At 37.1% G+C, this 23929-nt stretch overlaps 1 protein-coding gene across 7 annotated transcripts in view; it reads left to right on the forward strand.

Annotated features, from left to right (window-relative positions):
* Positions 1-23929, forward strand: part of DPYD (dihydropyrimidine dehydrogenase) — a 336400-nt gene that overhangs the window by 147920 nt on the left and 164551 nt on the right. For 6 of the 7 annotated variants that reach the window (XR_003528954.1, XR_003528955.1, XR_003528956.1 and 3 more), the window contains exons 9-12: positions 4681-4788; positions 8593-8762; positions 10382-10592; positions 18771-18955. Coding sequence is in view for 4 of the 7 variants with exons in the window: in XM_027651422.1 (XP_027507223.1) it covers positions 4681-4788; positions 8593-8762; positions 10382-10592; positions 18771-18955 (674 nt within the window). In the remaining 3 variants the exon portion in view is untranslated. The remainder of the gene's footprint in view (positions 1-4680; positions 4789-8592; positions 8763-10381; positions 10593-18770; positions 18956-23929) is intronic. The other variant, XM_027651423.1, reaches the window with a different exon arrangement.

Here is a 23929-nt window from a genome sequence, read left to right on the forward strand (position 1 = left end):
ATTTACATTTTTACCTGAAAGTAAGGGTTCGGTAAAAATAATTCAGCCAATTCTGATCTTGAAGACTTTTGTCAGGAAAGCAGCAGCTAAGAATGCAAAGAGAGAGGATGTTGCTTGAGATTTCCTAGCTCTTAATTTGTTTCCCTAATTCAGCTTAACATTTTTCACAATTTAGTATTAACACAATTAAAAATAAAGCAACCCAGACTTTTCAGTGGTTGATATGAGGAAAAGCAGAAAAATCTCACAATGCTTTAGTTAGTTTTGATCCTGTAGGCTGCAGCATGTTTACATTTCAACTTCAGCTCCATTTTTTTTTTTGTCCAGAGATGTGTTTTCAGTGAGCTGCCAGTGAAAACTACATTTGGCGCTTATTTTCTGTGTCAGTTATTAAGAACAGTTGAGAAGTTCATTTGAAACTGCAAATCTACCCAAACATGTCTGATTTAAGTAATCCAAACAATAAGTTCAGGTTCACAATGCATTCCTATTTCTGGGGGAGGGAATTTGATCCAAACAGGAGAAGAATGTGGTGTTTGTACTCCTGCTTTAGTTCCCCTTTCCAGACCAGGCTCGTAGTTACAGTAATAACAGACTTAGCTGATTGATGTGTTGACATGCCTTGATTTATTTGATGCAGCAGCCAAGTGGACTAGGTGCACTGCTCCGCATGCCAATCCCTTACATTGTCTAAGCATCATTCTTGTATATTGCTTTGTATATCTGACAAATTTACTCTAATCATTTAGCGATTCATATCTCAACTGGGCTAGGGAATTGTATCTAAATTCTCTTTAAATGGAGACCGTGGACTTGACACTGTGACTTGACACGCATCAGCATTGTAAGAACAAAGAGTACAAGATCTTGAGAGGAGGAAGATGATGTTTTTTTCTTATATATATATTTATATATAAAAGAGGTTAAAGTCTGTGTTTTCCAAAGTCACTGTTTTAGTGGTTAATGACTTTGGAAAGTACATGGTATGTCAGACATGGGAGACATTTATGTTTAGGTATTATACAGTGGAGAAGGGGTTGTGGGGATCAAATGAAGGACAGAAGGAAAGAGGGTTTCATACTAAGAGAGTAGTGGTGCTTACTGAGAGAGGACTGGAGCATCTGGAGATGAAAGGCAGAGCATAGCAAAACAGAGGGTTAGGAATTGAGATGAATTGCTTTCTACGCTGTACTGACCCAGATTGGGACTGTCTAGATTAGCTTTTGCAAAGCTGAACTAGATCTGTCATGCAGGCTGTTATTTTCACAATGTTTCTACTTTCGCTATTCTTAGTAAATGCAGTTTTCCACAGCCCTTGAGGCTTCATTGCATGGTTTGGGTATCAGTTACTTCAGAAGCTTCTTCCCTGGCATAAGCAAGTAAAGGAGAACTGAGGCTTGGGGAGGTCCAGGGTCTTGACTGCAGAAGATGAGGGGCTGGGCATAGCTCTCTGCCTCTATAAGGGTGTGCAGAGTGTATCCAAAAACCACCAAGGGAGTTGCCTTTCTAGGCTGCCTCCTCTTGGTTGCCCGTCAGAAGAGTTATTCTTCAATGTAGGGGAAGGAAATAATTGTTTTCACTAGATTTTGACAGGTTATTTAAAGACAGGATAGGTGGAATAGTGAAAGATTGTTACAGGACAAGAAATACCAGGTAATAAATTAAAAAAAAATATCTTTTTGTATGGATTTCAAGTGGATTTGGAGAGCAGAAAACTTACTACCTTGGCTTCAACCTAAAACCTAGGGAAAAGACCTCATATTTTTCTAAGCACTTTTTCTTGGGTAGTTCTTGGCTATTTTGTACTATTCTGTGAGTTCCCTTTTGCTAAAAGATCTCTCTGATTTATCTTCAAAGGATATTTCTGTCGGTTCATTATTTTGACTCAAGTTGTATCTTTCATACATGACTGGGTTTTCATACATTTTATTTCTTCTCTAAAACCATTTGCTCAAAACTACATTTTTCCTCTGCAGCTGGTTTTTTTGTTTGTTTGTTTGTTTTTGTTAAATATTCTCTCCCAAGAGACTGTTGGCTATTTATCAGTATTTGATCTCTCTGTAAAGCATACTTCTGTGGGGTGGACATTTATTATGAAATGGTGTCTCTAAAGGGGATCTTATCTGTTCTTGATCTGTTTCTCTATTTGCCTCTTTCTTAGCTAGTGGCTTTAAGAAGTACTCAATCTCTCTATTTTAACAAAATTAAATGCAGTCATTAAAATGGCAAATAGCGAAAGGAGATGCATTAGAATCCAGTACAATTTCCAGCAGATGCGTAGCAAAGAGCTTGAATCTGTGCTAGGTGTTTATAGGTATAAGAGAAAAAATCCCCTGCATTTCCTTCAAATGTACTGGAGAAACTGGTTTTAATGGAGTTTTCAAAAAAATTAAAATAGTAAAATAAATAGCAGAGAATGCCATGTATGTTGATTACTTGTTCAACTTCTATTTGGTCATATCAACCAGGCTAAAAATTATTGAATCCAATGCATTCTTAATCCAACTTCTTTGATTTCAGTGACACCGAACTAGTGATGAACCTGAACCTTGAACATTACGACAGTTCCTTAATTATACTCTTTCTTCAACCTATGTAAGGAAAATTACTGATGCTGTTAGAGACAAAATAGTTTTCATTAGGAGATCATAAAAGTGACAAAAATAAGTGGGAAAAAAATATTTGTGAGGGTTTCTCCTTCTGTTTGAATGGAGCTGTTAGATAGAAAGGAAATTATCTTTAATGCAGGCTGCACAACTAATGACAAGAGTGTTTCTCCCAGGAGTAAACTGAGGCCTCTGAACTGGTTTATGGATACCTCACTAGAAGTAGTTGCATTACTCTGTCCTCTGCCTGCAGGCGGTCACTGAGAGCTTTCTCTGAGGCACTCTTCTTCCCATAGATAATTTTGCAATATAATTGTAGAGAAAAATCTATGCCATTTTAAAAATAATTTCTTTAATGCATTTTACATATTGTACTTTCAATAGTACTAAGTATTTCTGGCTGCCTCTTAAGTTATCCGTTATTCATTCTTCATTAGCTGAAATTCCAGTCTACCCAGAAAGTACAGCATGCAAAGGTCTTGAAGTTCAGTACATGCTAATATTTTCTAACCTTATTTTTCTCAATATCCAACTATAGATCAGTGTTGGTTTGAAAGTCAGGTGTTCAGCAACTGAGTCATTATTTTTTTTTTTCTAAGTAGAGATCAAGAGAGTGCTCAATAGCATGAGATTTATGAAATGCAAAAATTTCAGAATATTTTTATTTGCTTTTTGGCTTGTAAGCCTTTAGAATTCACTGAGAGTATGTATTGTTTTGCTTCGCTTCACTGAAACTGTTAAATCTAAAACCATAATATTTTTCTTTCTTGTATTTTATTAACTTCATTCAGGGATCTAGAGGTTTAAGAAACTTCCCTCATATAGGTCACTCATGAAAAAACACTAAGTTTTTTCGTGACTGAGTTCTGATCTTATGCTGTAATGAGACAGATTTTTGCTGCTTAAGTAACATAAAAAGACCCCAAATCTTCCCTACTTGGAACAGCACTCCTCAAAGTGCAATCCTACTTTATTCGTGAGACTAACATGGTGTTAGTAGGGTTTTCCAAGAGGTCTCAAAGAGGAGTATGTTAGTCTTCTGCCATCCATGCCTGAGAATGGAGGGAACACAGATTGCTTTGCACGCTCCAGTTCTGCCTGCTTGGAGACTCCATGGTTCTAGTGTGATTTCCTAGCAAAATTGTTGACGTTTACTCCATTTCAGTATGTAATTATTAATTAGCGTACTTTTGATAATATTTTGGGGTTTTAGATATAAATTTGAAAGTTGAGACTGTGTTGAAAACATCCTGATAGATCATCACATTTGAATGAAGAAAATAGTTTAACTTCTGTGTCAGCTGGGCTGGGTTTTTGTGCTGTCCAAATGTTCACACAGCAATGAGAAGATGTTATTTGGGAACTGGAAGATGCTTTTTGCTGCTTTCTTTTTACCAAAAGGTATTTGTTGCTATTAATGGATGTGAAGTGAATCCTTGTCTGTATCCTATGGCTTCTGTCTAAATGTGTGCTATTAATAACTAGAAATAAATGTCAGCCAATAAGGACTTCGAGGTTTCGAGAAAACAATCAAGAACGGCAAAAAATGATGGCATACAAAGACTCACAGATAACACAGATCTACAGCGCTGCCATTTGTCTTCCTCCCCTCATCACTTAAGCTGTTCATTATTGCCTCATTTGTATTATCTGCAGACCAGCTGAAAAATGCCTCAAAACAAAGAAAGCAAAACCATTTCACAGCAGTAAGAGTTACATTCATGGGCAGGTAAAGCAATAGGAGAAAAGCTTGCAAGTCTTCACCAGTAGCTTTGCTGCTTTTGCACCCTGTTCTCTCTTATCCTTTCCTCTGCGTTTGTTTTGTTAAGAGTTATATGAGTACACATGCTACCCAACAATCTGCCAGTACTATTAAATGGTCACCAGTTATATAAACTACAGGCTGTAAATGTGAAACCATAGTTATTTGTGATGTTCTTTTGGAAACATCTGAGGGTTTGTAAAAGTGCTTGTGTTGAGGATGTTTTTGAGAATGTGTGTGTAATGCAAAAAATATGTTGGTCATTAAAATTTCCTGTGTAATTCTGATGTGCCAAAAAAATATCTATTTTAGGTTTACCAGAACCAAACAGAGACAGTATTTTCCAAGGACTGAGAATGGATCAAGGATTCTACACATCTAAAGACTTCTTACCTTTGGTAGCAATGGCGAGTAAACCAGGTGTGTGATATGTTCTTGCCGTAATCACATTCAGTAAGTCATTAGTAGTTATTGATATATAAAACTGTTTAGTTGCATAACAGCTCACCCATTTATGAAACACCTTCCAATTAATAGATCTGGGACAGGGTTTTCTCTTGGGGAGTGACAACCTCAGGAGTATGGTCAGGAAATTCAGTCCTAGAGATTATAAACCAGGTAGTCATAAATAAAAATCTAAACACATGGAAAATCATTACCCCTAATAAGTTATATTTGTTATTTTGAATTATAATCAAAAGGTGACTTAAGCTTCTCATTTGTATAAATTATCTTGATATAAATAGCATATATAAGATAGTCTTGAAAAAATCTGATATTAAAGAAGGTGTTTCCAACATATATAAACAGCTGCTTTGTATATTGTTGATAAATTGTTTTACTTGATTCCAAGTCATGTGCTGCATGTTTTATAGACACATTTAAATCAGCACTAGTTCCTTATCCAAAGAACTTGCAGTCTAAGACTCAGGACAACAGGAGTGTGGCAGGAGTTAATAAAACAACACTCAGTTCATAGGCACTGAATGCAGTCTTGTTTTATGCTTTTACATCTTTCTTGGAGTACAGAGATGACTGCATTTGCTCCCTAAGGGGTATAACTGCTTTCAGTGTCCTGAATGTGAAGTCATAAGCTCTAGATATGGGATTTCTATGCCACATTCCTTCGTGGTGTAGATTTCCCAATGTGTTGATAAAAAGAAAATTAATGTACAGTTTTTCTGGACATAGAACAGAATGTGGTATTTTACATATCACAGAATCATAGAATATGCTGTATTGGAAGAGACCCATCAGGACCATTGAGTCCAACTCCTGGCCCTGCACAGGACATTCCAAGATACCATGTGCTTGAGGGCATTGTCCAAACACTTCTTGAACTCAGACAGGCTTGGTGCTGTGACCACTACCCTGGGGAGCCCTCCCTGTCACTTCTATTGCCCAACCACCCTTCAGGTGAAAAACTTTCTCCTGATATCCAACCTAAACCTCCCCTGACTCAGCTTCATGCCATTTCCTCAAGCCTGTCACTGGTCACCAGAGTGAAGAGTCAGTGTCTGCCCCTCCTCTTACCCTCACAAAGAAGTTGTAGACTTCAGTGAGGTCTCCCCTGAGTCTTCTCTACTCCAGGCTGAACAGACCAAGTAACGTCAGCCACTCCTCCTAAGGCTTCCCCTCCAGACCTTCACCATCCTCATGGCCCTCCTTTGGATACTCTTTAATAGCTTAATATCTTCTTATGTTGCAGTGCCCCAAATTGCACACAATATTCAAGGTGAGGCTGCCCCAGTGCAGAGCAGAGCAGGACAATCCCCTCCCTCGACTACCTGGCCGTGCTTTGCCTGATGCCCCCCAGGGCAGGGTTGGCCCTCCTGGCTGCCAGGGCATTACTGACTCATATTCAACTTGCCATGAACCAGGACCCCCAGGTCCCTTTCCACAGTGCTGCTCTCCAGCCTCTGGTTCCCCAGTCTATACACACAACCAAGGCTGCCCAGTCCCAGGTGCAGAATCCAGCACTCACGCTTGTTAAACTTCATACAACCACGTATTTAATATAACTTTTTTATCTACAAACTGATTTTCATTTGAGCATTCAAAAATTTCTTTTAGCATCATATAGTGTTGCCTGCTTATTTAGTAGACTTTCCTTAAACACTGTTGAAGAATATATCTTCTATGGCAAATTATTCTGCCTATAAAAGTAAAGTTTATTACCCATTTTATGCAAAATATTTAGGAAGTGAAATTCTCCAGCCCATCTGTCCCATTTCTCTGCTGTTTTGATCAAATGCTTATTTCTGTCTGTTTTCTTAAGCTCAAAGTGAGCTTAAATGGTTTGGGAGAAAGGGGTGCGGTTTTTGTTTGGGTTTTTTTTTAAGAAAGAGATGTTTAAAAATGAAACACATTGAGAATATATACTGCAAAACATTTGTAGATTAACAAAGTAGAAAATAAATCCCACAAAACAATGAGTAAAAGTACTTTCTAGAATTCCGTGAGGACATGAAGCGCTTGTGTACTGTCACCTGACTGCATGAGGATCTATATAGTGCGATCTGCATCTTTTAAAATGTTTCAAAGTAACAGTCTTGATTTGGTAGGATATGTAATGATTTTTTTTTTTTTATTAAGTCTACAGTGAGAAAAAGGATGAACTTGGAAGAACTAACCTTTTCTGACTGACAGTAATAGATATCTCTTTGGTGTTGTCTGTTAATTAACATGGTCTCTTTTGCTTAATTTTCCTAGTGTCTGTCTGTATGTGTAGCTACCTCTTGCTCTCTAAGACATGGAATTTTAAAATAAAATATAAATATCCTACATCCTACTTTATCCTCTTTTTTTCACTATGACAGTTTTCTAAATAATAGACATAATAGACTTAGTCACAGTAAAGTACAAATTCCTCCTGCTTATTAAGTTCTGAATACCACCTGTTAATATACTTTTCTCCAAAAGGGGTTCCCCTTGCAAATGCATAGATGTGAATTTACTGTGGGAGCAGCATGTTACTAAGAGCAAAATGGGCTGCTGTGACTGATCTGTTCTGGACTCGTGCTGTAATGGCACTCTGAGCTGCCATTCCCCTGCTGCACTTCTGCTTTCTCCACTGCTCAGTGCCCAGTTTTTGTGAAGGATTAAGTTCATTAAAAATAAATAAGAAAAGTTTAGAGAAAATTTTAGACTTAAGAATCCTATTACATAAATAGTAAATGCGATGCCATATACATGGTGGGGGAAATGATAACGTTTGTCATACATTAAGTATTTCACAAATAGAGAGAGAGTACGTATTTTAGGATATTGTTTCTCGCTCCATTTAAGCGTTGTTTACATGTATAATACTTGTGTTCCACAATTACATATAAAAATCTGCTGCTGCTATAGGAGAATATTTGAGTTACAGTGCAATGGTTAAATTGCCAGCTTAGTGCCTCCTGACTGGAACTGTCACAGGCTCATTGAGAATATAGCTTTCAGTTATTTATGTCCTTATTTTTCAAGTTGCAATCATTTGCCTAATCAACAGTTAGTTGTATTTAAACATGATAAAGTGCAGTCTTATCCAAGGAACAGACACAGTTCAGTTTTATTTAAGTATTTCTTGTTGAATTGAATTGAATGCAAGCTGTAGATGACAAATACAAAATGCCATTCTCTCCATGTGACGTTTTACAAATCCTTTGTAGAAAGCCATTGTAGATTAACCATTTTCTCTCAACAGAAGATCCAGGATTTACTGTAATAACAATACTCTTTCTCCTCATGTTCAGCTACTGCAGCAAATAGCCTCTGAGAACCGTGTCATAGCCAGAACAGTCAGTGCTTTATAGAAGACTGAGAGGACTAATGTTGATACACTATTACACAAAACAATTGGTCATCCTTTTATTTTTTTTTTTAACTGGGAGGATAATCAATCTGATGAGAGAGAAACTTACTTTTTGAATAAAAAGATCTCACAATGCTAGTTTCAACCTGACAGGACACACAGTCCTACAAACGTGTTGTCATTTGAATTCTTTCTTGATAGAAAGGTGCAACTGCTTAAAGTACTGACTATGAAATTATGTATATGAGCATATCTTAAAAGGGGGAATAAAACTGTCTTTCAGTGGAGCAGAATAATTTGATAGTGACACTCCATGCTTGGAAACTGTAAGATGCAATTTTACACTGCTTTGAGTACAAGTACCTTTTGAGCTGTCATGCAGAAATGGTTTCTCTACTTGAAAATGGGGTTTTCCTTTTATCTTTCAGGGATGTGTGCCTGTCACTCTCCATTGCCGTCAATACATGGAACTGTGATTGTACTTGGGGCAGGAGACACTGCTTTTGACTGTGCAACATCTGCTTTACGCTGCGGAGCTCGTCGCGTGTTCGTGGTCTTCAGGAAGGGATTCACTAATATCAGGGCTGTCCCAGAAGAGGTGAAATTGAGTAACAGCATTTATGAGAAGGCGTATTGGTTGTTATTTCTGTGGGGTCTGAAAGTGTGCTGTGGGTGCTTAAAAGGCATCTACTAAAGGTTTTGTTTATGAAAGTGCTCTTAAAATGTATGAATCTTTATTAAAAATCTGATGCTCACTTTTTATACTCTCAATGTAAATAATTTTCTGTGGTTGTATCTTTTTCCTGTAAAGTACATTTTCCTGTAATGTATTTGCAAACATGGGCTACGATTTCTTATAAATTAGAAAATGCAGTAAAATTTTGAATCTTGGAATCAAACAGCCATTTGAGTATTGTGTGTGACTCTACAGGTCATGCTTAGATCCTGGAATGATACCTTGTGGCTGCTGTTTCTGATGTTGCCTTGTGAGCCTATAAAATCTTGTAAAAAATTACTTACAGTGATTTTGACTTTGAATCACTGCCAACAGCAATGCAGCAATGTCATTCATCACAGATTTCAGCATTCAATTTGACTTTTAGTTTGACTTTACACTTTGGCATTTATCAGGTCATCAGCACATTTTGAAACTGACTCTACTTTCTCAGTGTGTCTGTACTCTGGGAGTTTTTATCAGATTAGATTTTTTATTTTGGTGGTCTTTTTCCATTTTCATTTATTTGGTACATTACATTTTTATGTAGTTGAGGATATTAGGATATCCAGTGTATCTTTATCATGATATTTGTGGTAGTTTGGTCATCTATTTCAAGAAGGTGGGCACCTTAGATCTTACAGAAGGGGAATGGAGCTTCAAAGAAAGTAAGAGAGGGTCTCTTGGTGCATAAGTTACTTCTGTTGCACTTCAGTTAAGTGTTCTAGACACAATGGGATTACTGAAGTCATTGCAGAGACTTGTGTGCTATTCAGATTCTTACTAAATCAGTTGTCACTCTGAACCAAAATCTTTGATAGCAGCCTGGATAAATTCCTAAAAGTTGTCAATGTTTGTACTCGTCCAATCATGCAAGGCCTTGAAAACAGTAAAATAAAAGTAGCTTCATCTAGTAATGGCCATGCTAGAATCATGTCAGGTTGGATATTACATGTTAAAAAAAGTTGTTGTGTAAACATAGACAATCAAATTCTGAAGACTTTGCTAAAATAAAATGCTGATTGACTTAAGCAGTTTTACCATGGCAGAGATTCAGAAGATCTTGTCTGGATTGTCACTCAGAAAACTGTTGTTTGCACATGGTAGTCAGTATTTAATAAAATCTTAAAATCACAGTAAACACAAATCATAGCATGTCCAAAGTAATACTAGGACTGTTCTTAAAAGACACAGACTGTTCTTAAAAGACACAGATGCCCTCAAAGGAGTTAAATATCTTCAAAGTAACAGAAAAATAAGAAAATATATTGAAGAAATATTTGCCTTGAAAATCTACCTAGTGCCAATGCTTGATTTAATAGCATTGGAGGCTCTGAAGCCGACAGTAAGATGACTGTCTGCCTACTGGAGGCAGCTGACTTCTAATACAGAAGAATACATGGTAATATCTTGAGTCAAAAAATGTCTGGGTCGTTTTGTTTGGTTTTTTTATAAAAGCACAGCATAGTTAAAGTATATGTTTTATTGCTTCTGCTCTACAGATGAAACTTGCAAAAGAAGAGAAGTGTGAATTTCTGCCTTTCCTCTCCCCTCGGAAAGTTGTTCTTAAAGGTGGACAAATTGTTGCTATGGAATTTGTTCGAACTGAACAAGACAGTGATGGTAACTGGAAAGAAGATGAGGATCAGGTTGTCCGTCTGAAAGCTGATGTGGTGATCAGTGCCTTTGGCTCCATTTTAAGTGACAATAAAGGTAACCCTGACTAATGCATTCTGCTAATGCTGATTATTTTAGCTGCAGCCATTTCCTGTGCTTTGATAGTTCTGTGAAATGGGTCTTCTAGAGGTTACACAGCTTGTGACTGCTGGTCCTTTTCGCAGGAATTTCTTTGTCCTTTAGGTATACCTCTTAGAAAAAAATTTGACAGTGGTAACAAAATAATTTTCTGTATGTTGCTGTATAGAGCTGGAACTCAGAGTAGAGGTACAGTTGCTTAGTATGTATTTCTTTTTTCTCAGTGCTAGTGAGATCTCCAAGAATACTATTGGGAATTTCTTCTGGTCTCACTAATTAACTTTAGAGAAACTCATTATATTACAACTTTAAGCTGAACTGATCTGATCTCTTAAACTTTTTTTTTAACCTATCAAATTAAGCTGGAATTAAGACATTAATTATTCTGGTTCAGCTGGTCTGGGTGTTACTCATTACTTGTACATATACTGTGTGTGACTTCTCTCATATACAATATTTCTTAGTTTACACTTCACAAACTTTAGTCTTAAAAATTAAAAATTACATAATTCTATATTAAAGATACAGAAATTGTCACATTGATGACATTTCAGGGATTGAATGAATTGTCTGCATATAACAGAGAGATGAAGAATATGAGTAGAGCTAAGAACATGGGAACTGAGCAGAGCTCAGACCATTCTCTCCTGACACTACGTTAGACTTAAAGAGTTCAGACACATACAAGAAACATGCCTCTAAAGTTAAAAACTTTGATGCAGCAGAAGACACATTGATGAAATGAATAGATCTTCAGCCTGGAGGTGCTCATCTAGGTTAGCAGGTTCTGAAGGCCTTAGTGATCCATGTGCCTACCTCTCCAGTGCATGGTCATGCCAGCCAATTAACCCGTAATATGTTGTCAGGGTCCTTTCGGTAAAAATGCTCTGACAGAGGACTTGCAAGTGCCTCAGATTGTACAGGACCATAAAACTTCTTAGCATAATGTGGTTTAGTGAATCTTTTTAATCAAGGAAAATGGTAAATCTGAGCAGGGTCTGAATCTGAATGGTGTACTCAGTGCTTCCTGTTCTCCAGCCCAATTGCATACAATGGTAAACCATCGTGCAGCCATGAGAAGAGTCTAAACTCTCTCCTTCAGCAAAAAGGATAAACCTAGTCCTTCTAGAAACTTGTGAATTCCAAGAGCAGTCCTATCTTTTGTATGTTGCTATTGCTTTGGGATAGTTTCTTGCAGCCTAAGCTGTTACCTAGACAGGAACTGCACCCAGCTACATATGGTGCTAATTACTCAGGGCTGCCTCCTGCCCTGCAGCTGCCTCCTGCTCTGAAGGGCACACGAGATGCAGTCTTTGTCTCTTTGAAAGAACACATTCTCATTCCACTTGGAGCCATATTGCTGTATAGCAATTCTGGCATCTGTGTGGGTCATGTTTTAGGGCTCAGTCGAACCTCCAGGAAGCAGGGAGAAGAAGATCAAGATTTTTATTTTTTTTTTTTTTTTTAAATCTTAAAGAGATTCATTAACTGTTTATTCTGACAGTGGAGTTGACTGACTGAGAATTTTGGAAAATTTTATTGATGTTTTTAAAAACCCTGTGTTTAGGTTTTTTATAAGGTTTTCTAGAACCTCATGTGGTAAATCAGTATTAGCCTATGCAGTCAGTATATTTCGTTGTGATTCGTAGACCCTATGATACAGGAGTGATTCTGTTTTCTCCCACATTAAAAATTACTTCAGTTAAAAGGTTGAACTGACTGTGTTGCTTAGCCATAATACTGTGCTAGTCTTGTATTTGCTGGTACACATTCACTGTCAAAATTAGTTGTTGTGAGGTTTTTAAATAGGAATATAAAATGGAATGGAAACAAAGTCATGCAGTGAGTTGATCATGAAAGAAGAGAGTCATTTACCTTGGGGGTAGCAAAACCTCAGTTTCGCACTGTATTCTGGGTGAAACTGCTGTTAAAATAGCAATCAAATTAAAAGGCAAAATGCAAGGCATTCGTTTTTGGATGTTGTGAAAGTGAAAAGAATCTAAGACTTGAGTGCATAAAATGTTTATTTTGAGCATACTATTTCAGGTGCTTAAATCCTTGGTTTTTGTTTAAACCTGTCTTAATGAAAGTCAAATTTGCTTTTCACCATTGAACTGGATTACAACCAAAACTCCAGGCTACCTCAATATACATAGCAAATAGAAATGAAAAAGAAAACAGAAAAACCCCAAACAAACAAAAACCCCCCCACAAAACCAAAACACCCCCCCCCAACCAAAACAAAACAAACCCCCCCCCCAAAAAAAAAAAAAAAAAAAAAAAAACAACCAACCCAAAAAACTAACCACCACAAAAACATTTTATTTTCTTAGTGTTTTGTTGTGAGGGGGGTTTTTTTTTTGAAGGGTTTTTTTTTAAGGAAGCACATTTTTGTAGTCAAGAGATGGGAATATTCAGGCATTCTACATCAAAAGATGGAGATGAAAATACTAGAGGTACTCAAAACTGGAGAATACCATGAGCAAACTGATCTGACTAGGAACTTGATCTAACTTTTGAAGAAGGGAATGGACTAGGCAACCTCCAGAGGGCCCTTCCAATCTCAATTGTTCTGTGACTGGGCAACTCAGATGCAGATGAATAAACGTGTTAATTGCTGTTCATACAAAGAGCTCTGTCAGTTGACCTGATTCATAAGGTACATCAGGGAACTGCAAATGCAGTATTGGTATGGGCTAAGGTAGCAGGTTATGTCCTATTAATATTGTCAAATGCTGATTCTACTGATACAAAAATAGAGGGATTAAAATCAAACTTAATCCCAGTTGATCAAAGTGTTTGGAGCCATAAGCATGTGGGAGACTGATGTTCTGACCAAAAATAGCTCATAGGTTAGAAAGTTCTTTCTAGTCTATTATCCTCAACAAGATGTTTCTTATTCTTGCATAACTATTAAATTTGCAACTGAGATACCATGCATTCACAGTAGGTATTTAGTCTTTTTTCATTTGTTAAGATAAAATGCTGATTGTGGTTTTAAGCAACAGTTCTAGTGGGTATTCAGCCTCTTATTGGGAATCATATAAATGCATCATTAGTTTAAAAAAATGGACTCCTAAATCCATTTTATGCTTGTGAAGTTGCTAATAGACAAAACAGGAGAGTTGCCTTCTAAACTGTTTTAAGAGAATTACCACTTTACTGAATAAAAAAAATCTCAACAAATTGTTCAAATTAAACTACTGCAGATGGAGCAAGAAAAATGTTTTGCTTCTTCTTAAAAAAAAACCTACTAGCTTTTGCAAGCACAAGATGCTTTTTTTTTCACTGCATTGCTTACCAAAACCTTCGAGCCATTGTAACTGACCCACATAAACAAAGAACTGTGAGAGAAATTTTGTACTTTTCCTTGTGTTCCTGCTTTTTTGCTTAGTTTGTTATTTTGGAGACTTGTGACATATTAGTGAATTACTGAAATACCTTCTGTCCCTGTTCCAAATTGTAACTGATCAACATACACAAATATAATTCTGTGTGCTCCATAGCACTGTGTGCAGCCTCAACATCCTACTTACCACCAATCCAGTTGGTTTTAAAGTCTGAACTTTGAATAACCCTTTTCTTGTATATTTTCTTCTGATAAGCAAAGGAAACAATATTGTTGGACTGCAAAATTTTGCATTAGAACAAATGTCCTTGTTCTGATTTATTTTCATGAATTTCTGAGGAGAACAATGGAGAAATTACGGGAAAAGGTAAACTTGTTCAAAATGCACTGCAAATGCAGTGCAGAAAAGGGACTGAGACAGGATAGGGAACTGGCAATGTAAGCTTAGTTCAACACTGTTTAGCAGGCAGCAGTAAAGAGGAAGTATTCCATGTACCAGAACACTGAATCTTAGCATGATAATGTCTATTTTATTTTCCTGGAGAGGCAAAAAAGAGAAATGCAAAAATATCCAAGCAAACTCCAAATACCACCTTTCTAAAAAAAACCAGAAATTGTAAGTTATTTGTGAGCCAAAATATGTTTTATGAAAAATTTGGTGGTAGCTGACTATTGCATCGTGACTGAAGGACAAAATTTTATTTTGCAATTCTGGGAATCAGTCACAACTTTAGGATATTTTGCTTTTACTTTTAGTACAACTGTCATCTTGCTTGGAAACTGCAGCAGCAAATCCCAGAAGGCTCCCCTAGAATAGTTCAACATACAGCAAGGATAACTTTTCCCAAGTTGTTTACAATTTTATTATTTAACCCACTTATACCTAATATTTTTTTCTACAGTTTGAGAAGCATTTGCTAGAGAAAAAGGGAAAATGTTTGCAGAGCTCTGACCTCATAAGTGAAAAAGATTTTAGTTTTCCTTTGAAAATGGCACAGAAGCCAGGGGTTCCAGAACCTGGAAGGAGTGTTGAATTTCTTCATGCAGCCTGCTCACACAACTAGCTAACTTCAACCTCAAAGTACTGAAGCCTTGACTATCTAATGGAAGAGTAGGGGGGAGGAAGAGAGTCTGTGATACCCCAGCTGGGAATGCCCATGGGGGTGACCTGGCATCTCCCTGGTAGCACAGCATCTGCCTTCCACCAACAGAATAGGCTTTTAGTCACTAGATTTGTGAAAAATTGTTATATAAAACTGCAACTTATATAGATTCAAAAGATTCCTATTGAAATAGATAGCAGTCTTCCTGCTGAGTCATTTGGAATAGGATTTTTCTCCACAAGTAGGTTTACTGAATGAGTTTGAGTGCAGCAGTTCCACACTCTGAAATGATTACCAATTTCCAATATCCAAAAGTGGCTTCATGATGACTTCTAAAGCCTTGCAAACTTAGAGCACAAATCCTGCTCTTTCAGCTGATAGACATCACTACCCATTTGCTCACTGGTGACAGGCAGAAAACAGTCAGTACCAGCTTGCAGCAGGATCCTCTCCAGCATAAGTGGACCCAGCTTTATTCAGTCAAACCACACTTTAATCCTGAATCAGTACAATAGTGAGATAGAGAATGTGGGAAGCATGACAGTGACTTTCTTTATTTGCTGGGCATTTAGGCTGGGCAGTGTCAGCAGTTAGTCTGTTGTTGCATGTGACAGCTATAGTTATACATTTTAGATTAAGGAAGTTACAGTATATTTGTATTTTTCTGAAGTAATGCTACTATTCACTTTAAAGGAATTCTGTAAGATGGATATCAAAAATAACATTAATGAGCTACTAAAGCTAAAATTACAGGAACTTATGAAATTGGTTAAACATAAAAACCATTAAACTGTTTATTGAAGCTTCACAGATATACTGCAGCTAATGAGCATTTCTGCTATTTAAATAAGCCCAAATTGAACACACATTACATGGATGCATAATTAGTCATGGCAGTCAAACACACAGACTCACTTTTAAAGCTTTATTTGAGGAATCTTTTCCATTTGATTTGTTTTGTTAATTAAAATATTTTTTCTGTATTCACTTATATTTTAATATTGTTTTTGCAAATGCTATAATTTGCTGTCACGTTTCCATTTGTGTTTGTTTGCTCTGTGAATATAACAAATTTGGAATATATATTCAGCACTATCCTTTTGTTTGGTGTTATTTGTGTTAGCATCACTTGATAGCACTAGAGTAATTAAATTGTATGTTGTCTTTCATCCAGAAGGATCTTTTCAAATGATATATAATGTCTCACCAGGCCATGGAGGAGAGGAATACACAAACAGGAGACTGTAGTTTGAATTTTCAAGAGAAAAGCTATGTTAGTTTCAAATTTTGAAGGCTGTGAGGGTGTAGGATTTTAAAAGATGCTCTTTACCCCATCCCAAATCATGCACCAATGAAAACATTAGGTATCTAGTTTGTTATTGTTCATTGTCAATTACCAGTGCAGAGAACCTCAAGCTCAGGTTTGGCTCTTGGCTCTTAGACTCTCTCTCACCCCCCGCAGGGGCAAGGAAGGGACTTCCCTTTGTGAAGAACACAGTTCTCCCCTTCTTTCTGCAGGTGGTGTAGGAGGTGGTCCCTTCAGCCTCACAGTTGCACTAGGTACCAGATCCAAATTGTGAGGATATTAGGAAATCTCATACAAAATGCTTTTAAACCATCCCCTTCTTTTTACATAACCTAAATCTTGGAGATTATAAAAATGACAGAAAGAAATAGCTGCTGGATACCATGTCAGCCTTGCCACCAGGGAAATATTCTTTCCCAGTCTTAAAAATACTGATCAGGCAGACAAATCTTCAGGCCCTGGAGAAATGTTTCAGGTGAAGATGTGTTAGGCATTCTTTGTACTCAAAAAGCTTTTGGTATAATTATGTCCAGACAGCTATTTTAGCAAAAAGCAATTCAAAGAAAGATTTGAGAAATGTAATAGATCCAGGATAACAGAGGTAATACCCTACTTTTCCACAAGATGAAATAGGTAGTCAGAACTTCCAGTTTTACATCATTTCTTCTGAAAAACTACCTCTTCAACGGCATGTTGTCCTCTAACACCTTTACTGTGGTTCAGTCCTGTCTCAGAGAAAAAGTCATCTATTAAATCCCCATTACCAAATCCTGCAGTACCAAGTTTTCCTCTGTGTTTTTTTCCAAACATGTCTTTACAAGCCTGTATGTATTTAGCTCGTGAGAACTGTCTAGACCACATGCTGAGATGGTACCACTGCATGCAATATGTTATCCTATATATGACAAATATAAGATGATCAAAAGCTGTCTTAAAGCTCTGACAGTCTGAGACACAAAGGGAAAGTTAATGTATTGATTTATAAATATTACTGAAGCATTTTAATAAAACGGCTATCAGCCATTATCCACTCTTTCAATTTAAAAGAAAAAAAATGCAAGCCCCTAAACAAACCAAAACCCTTGTTTTCCTGACTGAAAAATGTCTCGATCTCAAGGTAGTGTTTCATTTGAATTTTCAGTAATTTAAACATTTTTACAGGAAACAATTTCTTAAGTTTTTGACGGCAGAAATTGTGAGAGCAATAGGTCTTGCAGATTGATTAAATACCTGTGCTAGGAAACCTGCTACAGTCTTTCAGCTTGAAACTGTCTTCTGTGACTCTGGCTTCTGAACAGGTTGCAAAATATTACTTTGAATTCAAGTCCTCCAGGTATATGTCTGTAAATGTCAAGGGTGAGGAGAATGTAGGAGGGACAAATAGGTGACATTGTTTGTGCCTTGCTTCCTGTTTAATTATTTTGCCCCAGATTATATACAGCCCCCACTTCTAATATTTGATTTGAAGGTTCAGGGAGATACAGAGCCTTGGAAGAAAATCTCAGCACTGTGATGTGCAAGAAAGATGTGTTTGTAGCTTGCTGTATACTGAGATGTGCCCTGGGACAATACTGTGACTCTGCCCATTGTACTGGAGAAATATTTGTGTCTTAAACTGGCAGGTTGCTCTTTTACATATATGACATTGCAACTGCATCAGTTTAATTGACCTTAGCAATATGCATCTGCCAGTGGTATGTCCCTGAGGGACATTGCAATTTTAAGCTGCATTTTATTGCAGAATCTTCAGTGCTTGTAGGCAAACCTATGTAACTCCCCCTATTTAATAAATGCCATCAACATTTGCTAAAAATACTTATTGAAAACATGATTCTCTTAATTAAGCTACTTTGAAGGGCTTTGTGATTATAATAATTTTAAAATGTTAATATAGAGCAAGTAGTGTATTTTTTCTGAGCATTTATGTGTATTTACTGACATTTATGTGCCATACAGTATAAATTTTTTTTATTTTCACATCTACATTATTTTAAAGGATGATAATATTTCATGTGCAGAATGCCTGATATGCTGTTCACTAACAGCATGAAAAATATTAAGATCTCATAATGCATGCTCTAAAAAAAATAATCAGAAATTGCAGTGAAAAAGATACAAAATATATTGTCTTCATGTAAACATTTAATTTTGATTGTGTTTTATGGTTTTATTCTTAATATGCAAAACAAGTTGTGAAGTGAACCTTTCTTCTAGGATGTTCTTAGTTTAAATGTTAAGTCAGGATGGTTTTGACTTTATTGAAATATATGTTTTTTCAGAATTACATTTTCTCATTGTTATCAGCATATATTTGACAGATTTTAGCAACAGTTTTTTCTTTCTTCCATTAACATATTTGTTGTTCACTTTAATTACAGTCAAAGAGGCCATGGCACCTATCAAGTTTAACAGATGGGGTCTTCCTGAAGTAGATCCAGAAACCATGCAAACAAGTGAACCCTGGGTTTTTGCAGGTGGTGACATTGGTGGTCTTGCTAACACTACAGTGGAATCAGTAAATGATGGAAAACAAGCTTCCTGGTACATACACAGATACATCCAGGTGATTTTTTTTAGAAGTATTTTTCTCTTTCCCATTTCTATCTGCTTTTAGATACTTTTAAAAATAATGTCATTGTGGCTTTGATTAAATATACAGGTTTTGAGAAACTAATACCTAGATTATCTAGTGATTGGAACATTACAGATTCATTCAGCTTGGATCACATGCTTGAGTTTGAGTAGATGAACCCAGCTTTCTTACATTATCTTAACACTAAAATCCAAGAAACATTTTCTTGGCCCCAGGTCTGAATTCCACTCAAGGGTAGCAAGCCTCCCTACACAATAGACGCTGCAAGTAGAAATCCTAATTGGGTAACTGGGGAAAAGTAGTGAGCCCATAAGTATTAAGAAGCAAGATCTTCCAATAGTGCATAAAGTAGAAACTAAATACTGCCAATGTTATTACCTGGGAAAGACCTTTTTAGTTTACTAACAGTTTACAAAGCAGATTATCTACACTGGAACCAAAGTTTGCTCTGATGAGACTGATAAAATGGATAGAAAAGCTTGACAAAAACTAACCACTGAATGCACTGAGGAAAATAATGCAAAGGAGAATTTACCTGAGAAATATGAGTTTAAGAGGTACAGACTTGAAAAACCTGGTAACCATGCGTTTCCTTTTGGTTCTCCTTGCATTTTGCTGACTGAGCACCTCTGCCCTAATTTTTCTAGTAAAAGTCTAGAGGAGCTGCAGAGAATCTTCCGAGATAGAAACACAGCCTGTATGTGGAGAACCAGTTGATAAAATGTGTGTTCATAGTGCAGGGAACTTTTTAGAAACATGGTACGTGATTCATTCTCCCACATAAAGAGATTTGAACAACTGAAGTTGGGACTGTAACAGCTCGATGTCTTTCTCCCCCATCCATCTGCTCAAAGCCTCTCTGATTGCATGTTTGTGCAATTTCATGCTGTTGGGGTCTGATTTCACTTCCTAAAAATACTTCAACTGAAAGCTTGTTGTTAGTATCTGTGCATATTTTTTCTCACTTGTTCTAAAGCACTGTTTGTGTCCTGCCTTCTTAGACCTTATGAAAATGCTGAGTGTGAAACATCTTTAGTCCCTGATCTGCTTGCTTAATTTCCCAGTGCACAGTGAATTTGGATAATCATGATAGGGGGAGAGAGGGTGTCTCCTCCTTTTTGTCTCCTTATTCAACCTCTAGAAATACAGGCATCACTTAAAATCCTTTGTTATAACTTTGCTTCCTCCTCAAAGTTTGGGTTTCTTCCTCCCTTCTGGAGTGTATTTAATACTTCGGAAAAAATCTGAATAGTCATGGCTTGAGAATTAGAATTTTAAATCAAGTCGACTTATGATGTTAGAGCATTTCCGTTACCCTTTGCAGGTTTCAAGGCAGCTTATTCAACCTTACAGTCTCACCAGGAAGCTAATGGGAAAGCCTTACAGCAATCTTCACAGGAAAGTTTCCAAATGTCAAGTGTCACCTTTCCAGCTGTTAGATGAATGGGTTGCCAAAGGGCATTTATTTGGATGTGCAGCCCTTGTAAAATCTGGTTGCTGTGGTGCAGAATGCTGTAATTTGGCAATTTATTTCACCAGTGTTTGGACCTGGTAGAAATTTTAGTGACTGGAGGGGAGTTTGGTTTTTATAGCAATTGTTTAGAGAAGGATAAGAGAAGGATTGTATTACCTGATGTTGGGGTAGGTACATGCCACATGTGTGTGCCTTTATGTGCACATGTGTGCACACATTCAGTTCTCAGCTCTGTATTCTGGAAGCTTCTGAAAGGAAATGACAAAATAGCCTTACACGCTACCTTATTTTCTCTCTATTGTGAGCTTCTAAGGTAGGCAACTGTCCTGTGATCTTAGTGTCTGAATCGAGTACACGTTAAATTTTAAATAAATGCATTGATACCATCTATACCTCAGTTACAGGAATAGGTAGCCATTTCCAAAATCACCAACTGTCTCAGCACCCGAATCTATAAATAATGCAGTCTTCATCAAAATAAAACTATTCCATAGGATTTCTCAGCCAATCCAAGACCATGACAAAGACTGAAACTCAAAACCACAATCGTGACTACTTGCAGAAAGCACTGTTTGAACAGCACGCTGCTTGTATCCCAACCTACTCCAGGCAAAAGGCTAAGTGAACAGATGGGCCTGATATGTGCCCTGAAACTCCAGTCATTGCAAGCTCTGGCACGTGGTCAAGTGAAGCGTGAGATCCAGACTCAAGGACTCTCCAGCAGAAATGCCTTATGTTCAAAACTGGGAGTTATTTACAGAAGCTTCTTGGCTGCTCTTATGCTGGAAACTTTCCATCATTAGTTGCCTAAATATCTCCTGCCTCTTAACATATTCCTCCCACTATATGAGGCATAGGTTCATCTCAGAGATTGTTGTCTGCAGCTGTGTCAGGTTAGTTTCTACAAACATGACCGGTCAAAGCCTAACCAAGGATAGTTGTAGTAGAACCAGTTAGAAAATGTATACAGTCTTCCTAGAACCATTCTTTGCAAGTCATTAGAGATCAAAACAGAATCAGCCTAATTCATTTAACTGTCTACTACTCACAACATTTTTGCATGGTTCAACCTTCTTTTGTTATTCCATGAATTATTCTTAGTGATTTATTTTGTTTGGGAATTGTAATGGCCTTCGCTTTTGTCCGACAGTGACTTTATGATCTTGTGCAGAAGCAATATAGGCTGCTGTTCTCTTCTATGCTTCAGTTACCATTCATTTTTTTTTTTGATGAGTGAATGGGATTTAATAGTATAACAGTTGTATTCAGGGTAATTCACGATCATTGCAGGACTAATTTCTAATTTTCTGTGCCTGCCTTGAGAGCGAAGACAGCTTCCAGTATCTTCTTCCTGGATGACTGTGCCAGCCTTAATGCTTCACTCCTGCTGTATTCAGACACTTACCTGTGGAGTGTTTTCCCATATATGGCAGTAAAGCTGCCATCTTCTCACTAAAATCCCCCTTTAAAAGTGACTTTTCTGTTCTAGTTCACAATAAGTTTTCTTTTATTTAAACTTATTTTTTTCTTTACTGTAATCTCTCCAGTGTGGACAGTTTTTTTTATACTTTTCATAGACTGAAATGTGTGATACACTTAAAGAACAGGGATCTGAATCCCAATTGATATAATTTGCACTTCACTAAGACACTATTCAGTATTAATTTTGAGCACATCACTGTGTTATTTTGAAACACTATTGTATATTTGCTGTTTTTTCTTTACCTGTGCTGTCAGAAAATATATGGGCTTTGTATCTGAGGAGCATTCTTGTTGATTCTTTATGAAGATTGACCATTCAGGTTGAGCATGCATGAATGTACATTATTTCATAATCAATACCAGAGTTAGGTGGTTCTCAGGAAGCTTGTATTTGAAGCTGTTAGTTATGTTGTCTGTTTCTTTTCAGGACAACCACAGGACAAAAATGAACATCCCTTTGTTTAGCTAGAACAACATACGAAACACTAGCATGCAGACAAATAACAAAGTACCATTTGCAAAAAAAAATTGGATTAAAGGCAAGTGCAGGAAAACTGGTATTTTATTTGCTTGCCTCTGAGTAAGCACTATGTCTGTTACAGAAACAGAAAGGCAGAAATGAGCTTAGAAAATCTTTGTCAAACAGGACAGAGCCCAGAGCAACCTGGTCTATTTGACCCTGCTTTGAGCAAGGGTGTTGGACTAGATGGTCCTCAGGCATCCCTTCCTATCACAACCATTCAGAGATTGTACAAAATAACATAGACATATTACCACAAAGTTAAATAATTGGACAGAGGCTAGAAGAAGAAAGCGAGAAAAGACATATTTTAAGATCAGACTTAAAAACAGAGAAAGCAGGAGGGAGACGAAAGTATTCAGGAAAACTCTTCCTGGCAGTAGGATTTGAGGCGAAGACTCTCTGTGAAAAATAACAGTAATACAACTACTTGCTTTCACAGTCTGTCTTTGTTAAAGTCTGGGAAATGGAGTTAGACCATAGCATTCTGGTTAAAAATTTTCTCCATCTGAAGGAAATTTATGTCAAAAATTGTATCAGGTCTAAAGCTGAGTTCCTGTCTCTCAGCCCTGCATTGCAGACCACGTGCATTTGCCTCTAGGCGAATCCTGGGTAGGGTAAGGCAGGGCTACTGTTTGCAACATGCTGTGGATTTTTCACCACCCTGTTCCAGTATCCAAGAAATTGCCATGATTGGAACAAGTACCTGCAATATTGTTAGCTTAGCTGGTTGGCATCAAATTAGAGGAAGAATGGGCCACACTTTTTGTCCTCTACTTCTAAAAATCAAGGGAAGAGTTATTATAAATAAACCCTTGCCTGCAGGCTTTCTTTTCCTATTTGTTTGTGCAATGTCAGAGAAATCCTTCATTATAGAGATGATTTTACTTTCAGGAAGCTATATAACATTTTAGCTAGCTGAAAGTTTTGCTTTGTAGAAAACAATGCATCAAGGCTTAGTAAATTTATTTCTTTTATAAGCATTGTGCTGAAAGCAAAAAGCAGCAAAAAATAAATAGAGCAAAAATCAAGTGATAGGGAGGAGGGACATAAATCTGAAAAGATGTATTGCCACTGGCTACTGAACCTTCAGCTGCGTCCTGCCCCTGTGCATTTTTAAATACTTGGTTTATTCCATTGAAACGTCTTGTAATCCTCCCCCTGCCACCTCCACCTCGGTCACTTCATCATTAACAAACCATTAGGCACATTTTGTGGGACCTGAGTGCATTTGGGTGGAATTGTTTGTGGTTTTGCTCTTTTGAAGGAAAGTAAAGCAGGAAAAATGGGCCTCTACATATAGTTTGGGAAGTGGTTTATGACTAGTTTGAATGATGGAATGCAGGAGACAAGGCCTATTTTCGCAAAGGTGTTGGTGAGAACAATTTTTAGAGATATAATTGTCCTGCTTAGGAAAAGAAACAGTACAATGGAACTTAAGCTGCATATTCAGCACTGTCTTCCTGTT

Source organism: Corapipo altera, unplaced genomic scaffold (genome assembly GCF_003945725.1).
Source record: "Corapipo altera isolate COAL_440 unplaced genomic scaffold, ASM394572v1 57, whole genome shotgun sequence".
In the NCBI taxonomy this organism is placed as follows: Eukaryota; Metazoa; Chordata; class Aves; order Passeriformes; family Pipridae; genus Corapipo; species Corapipo altera.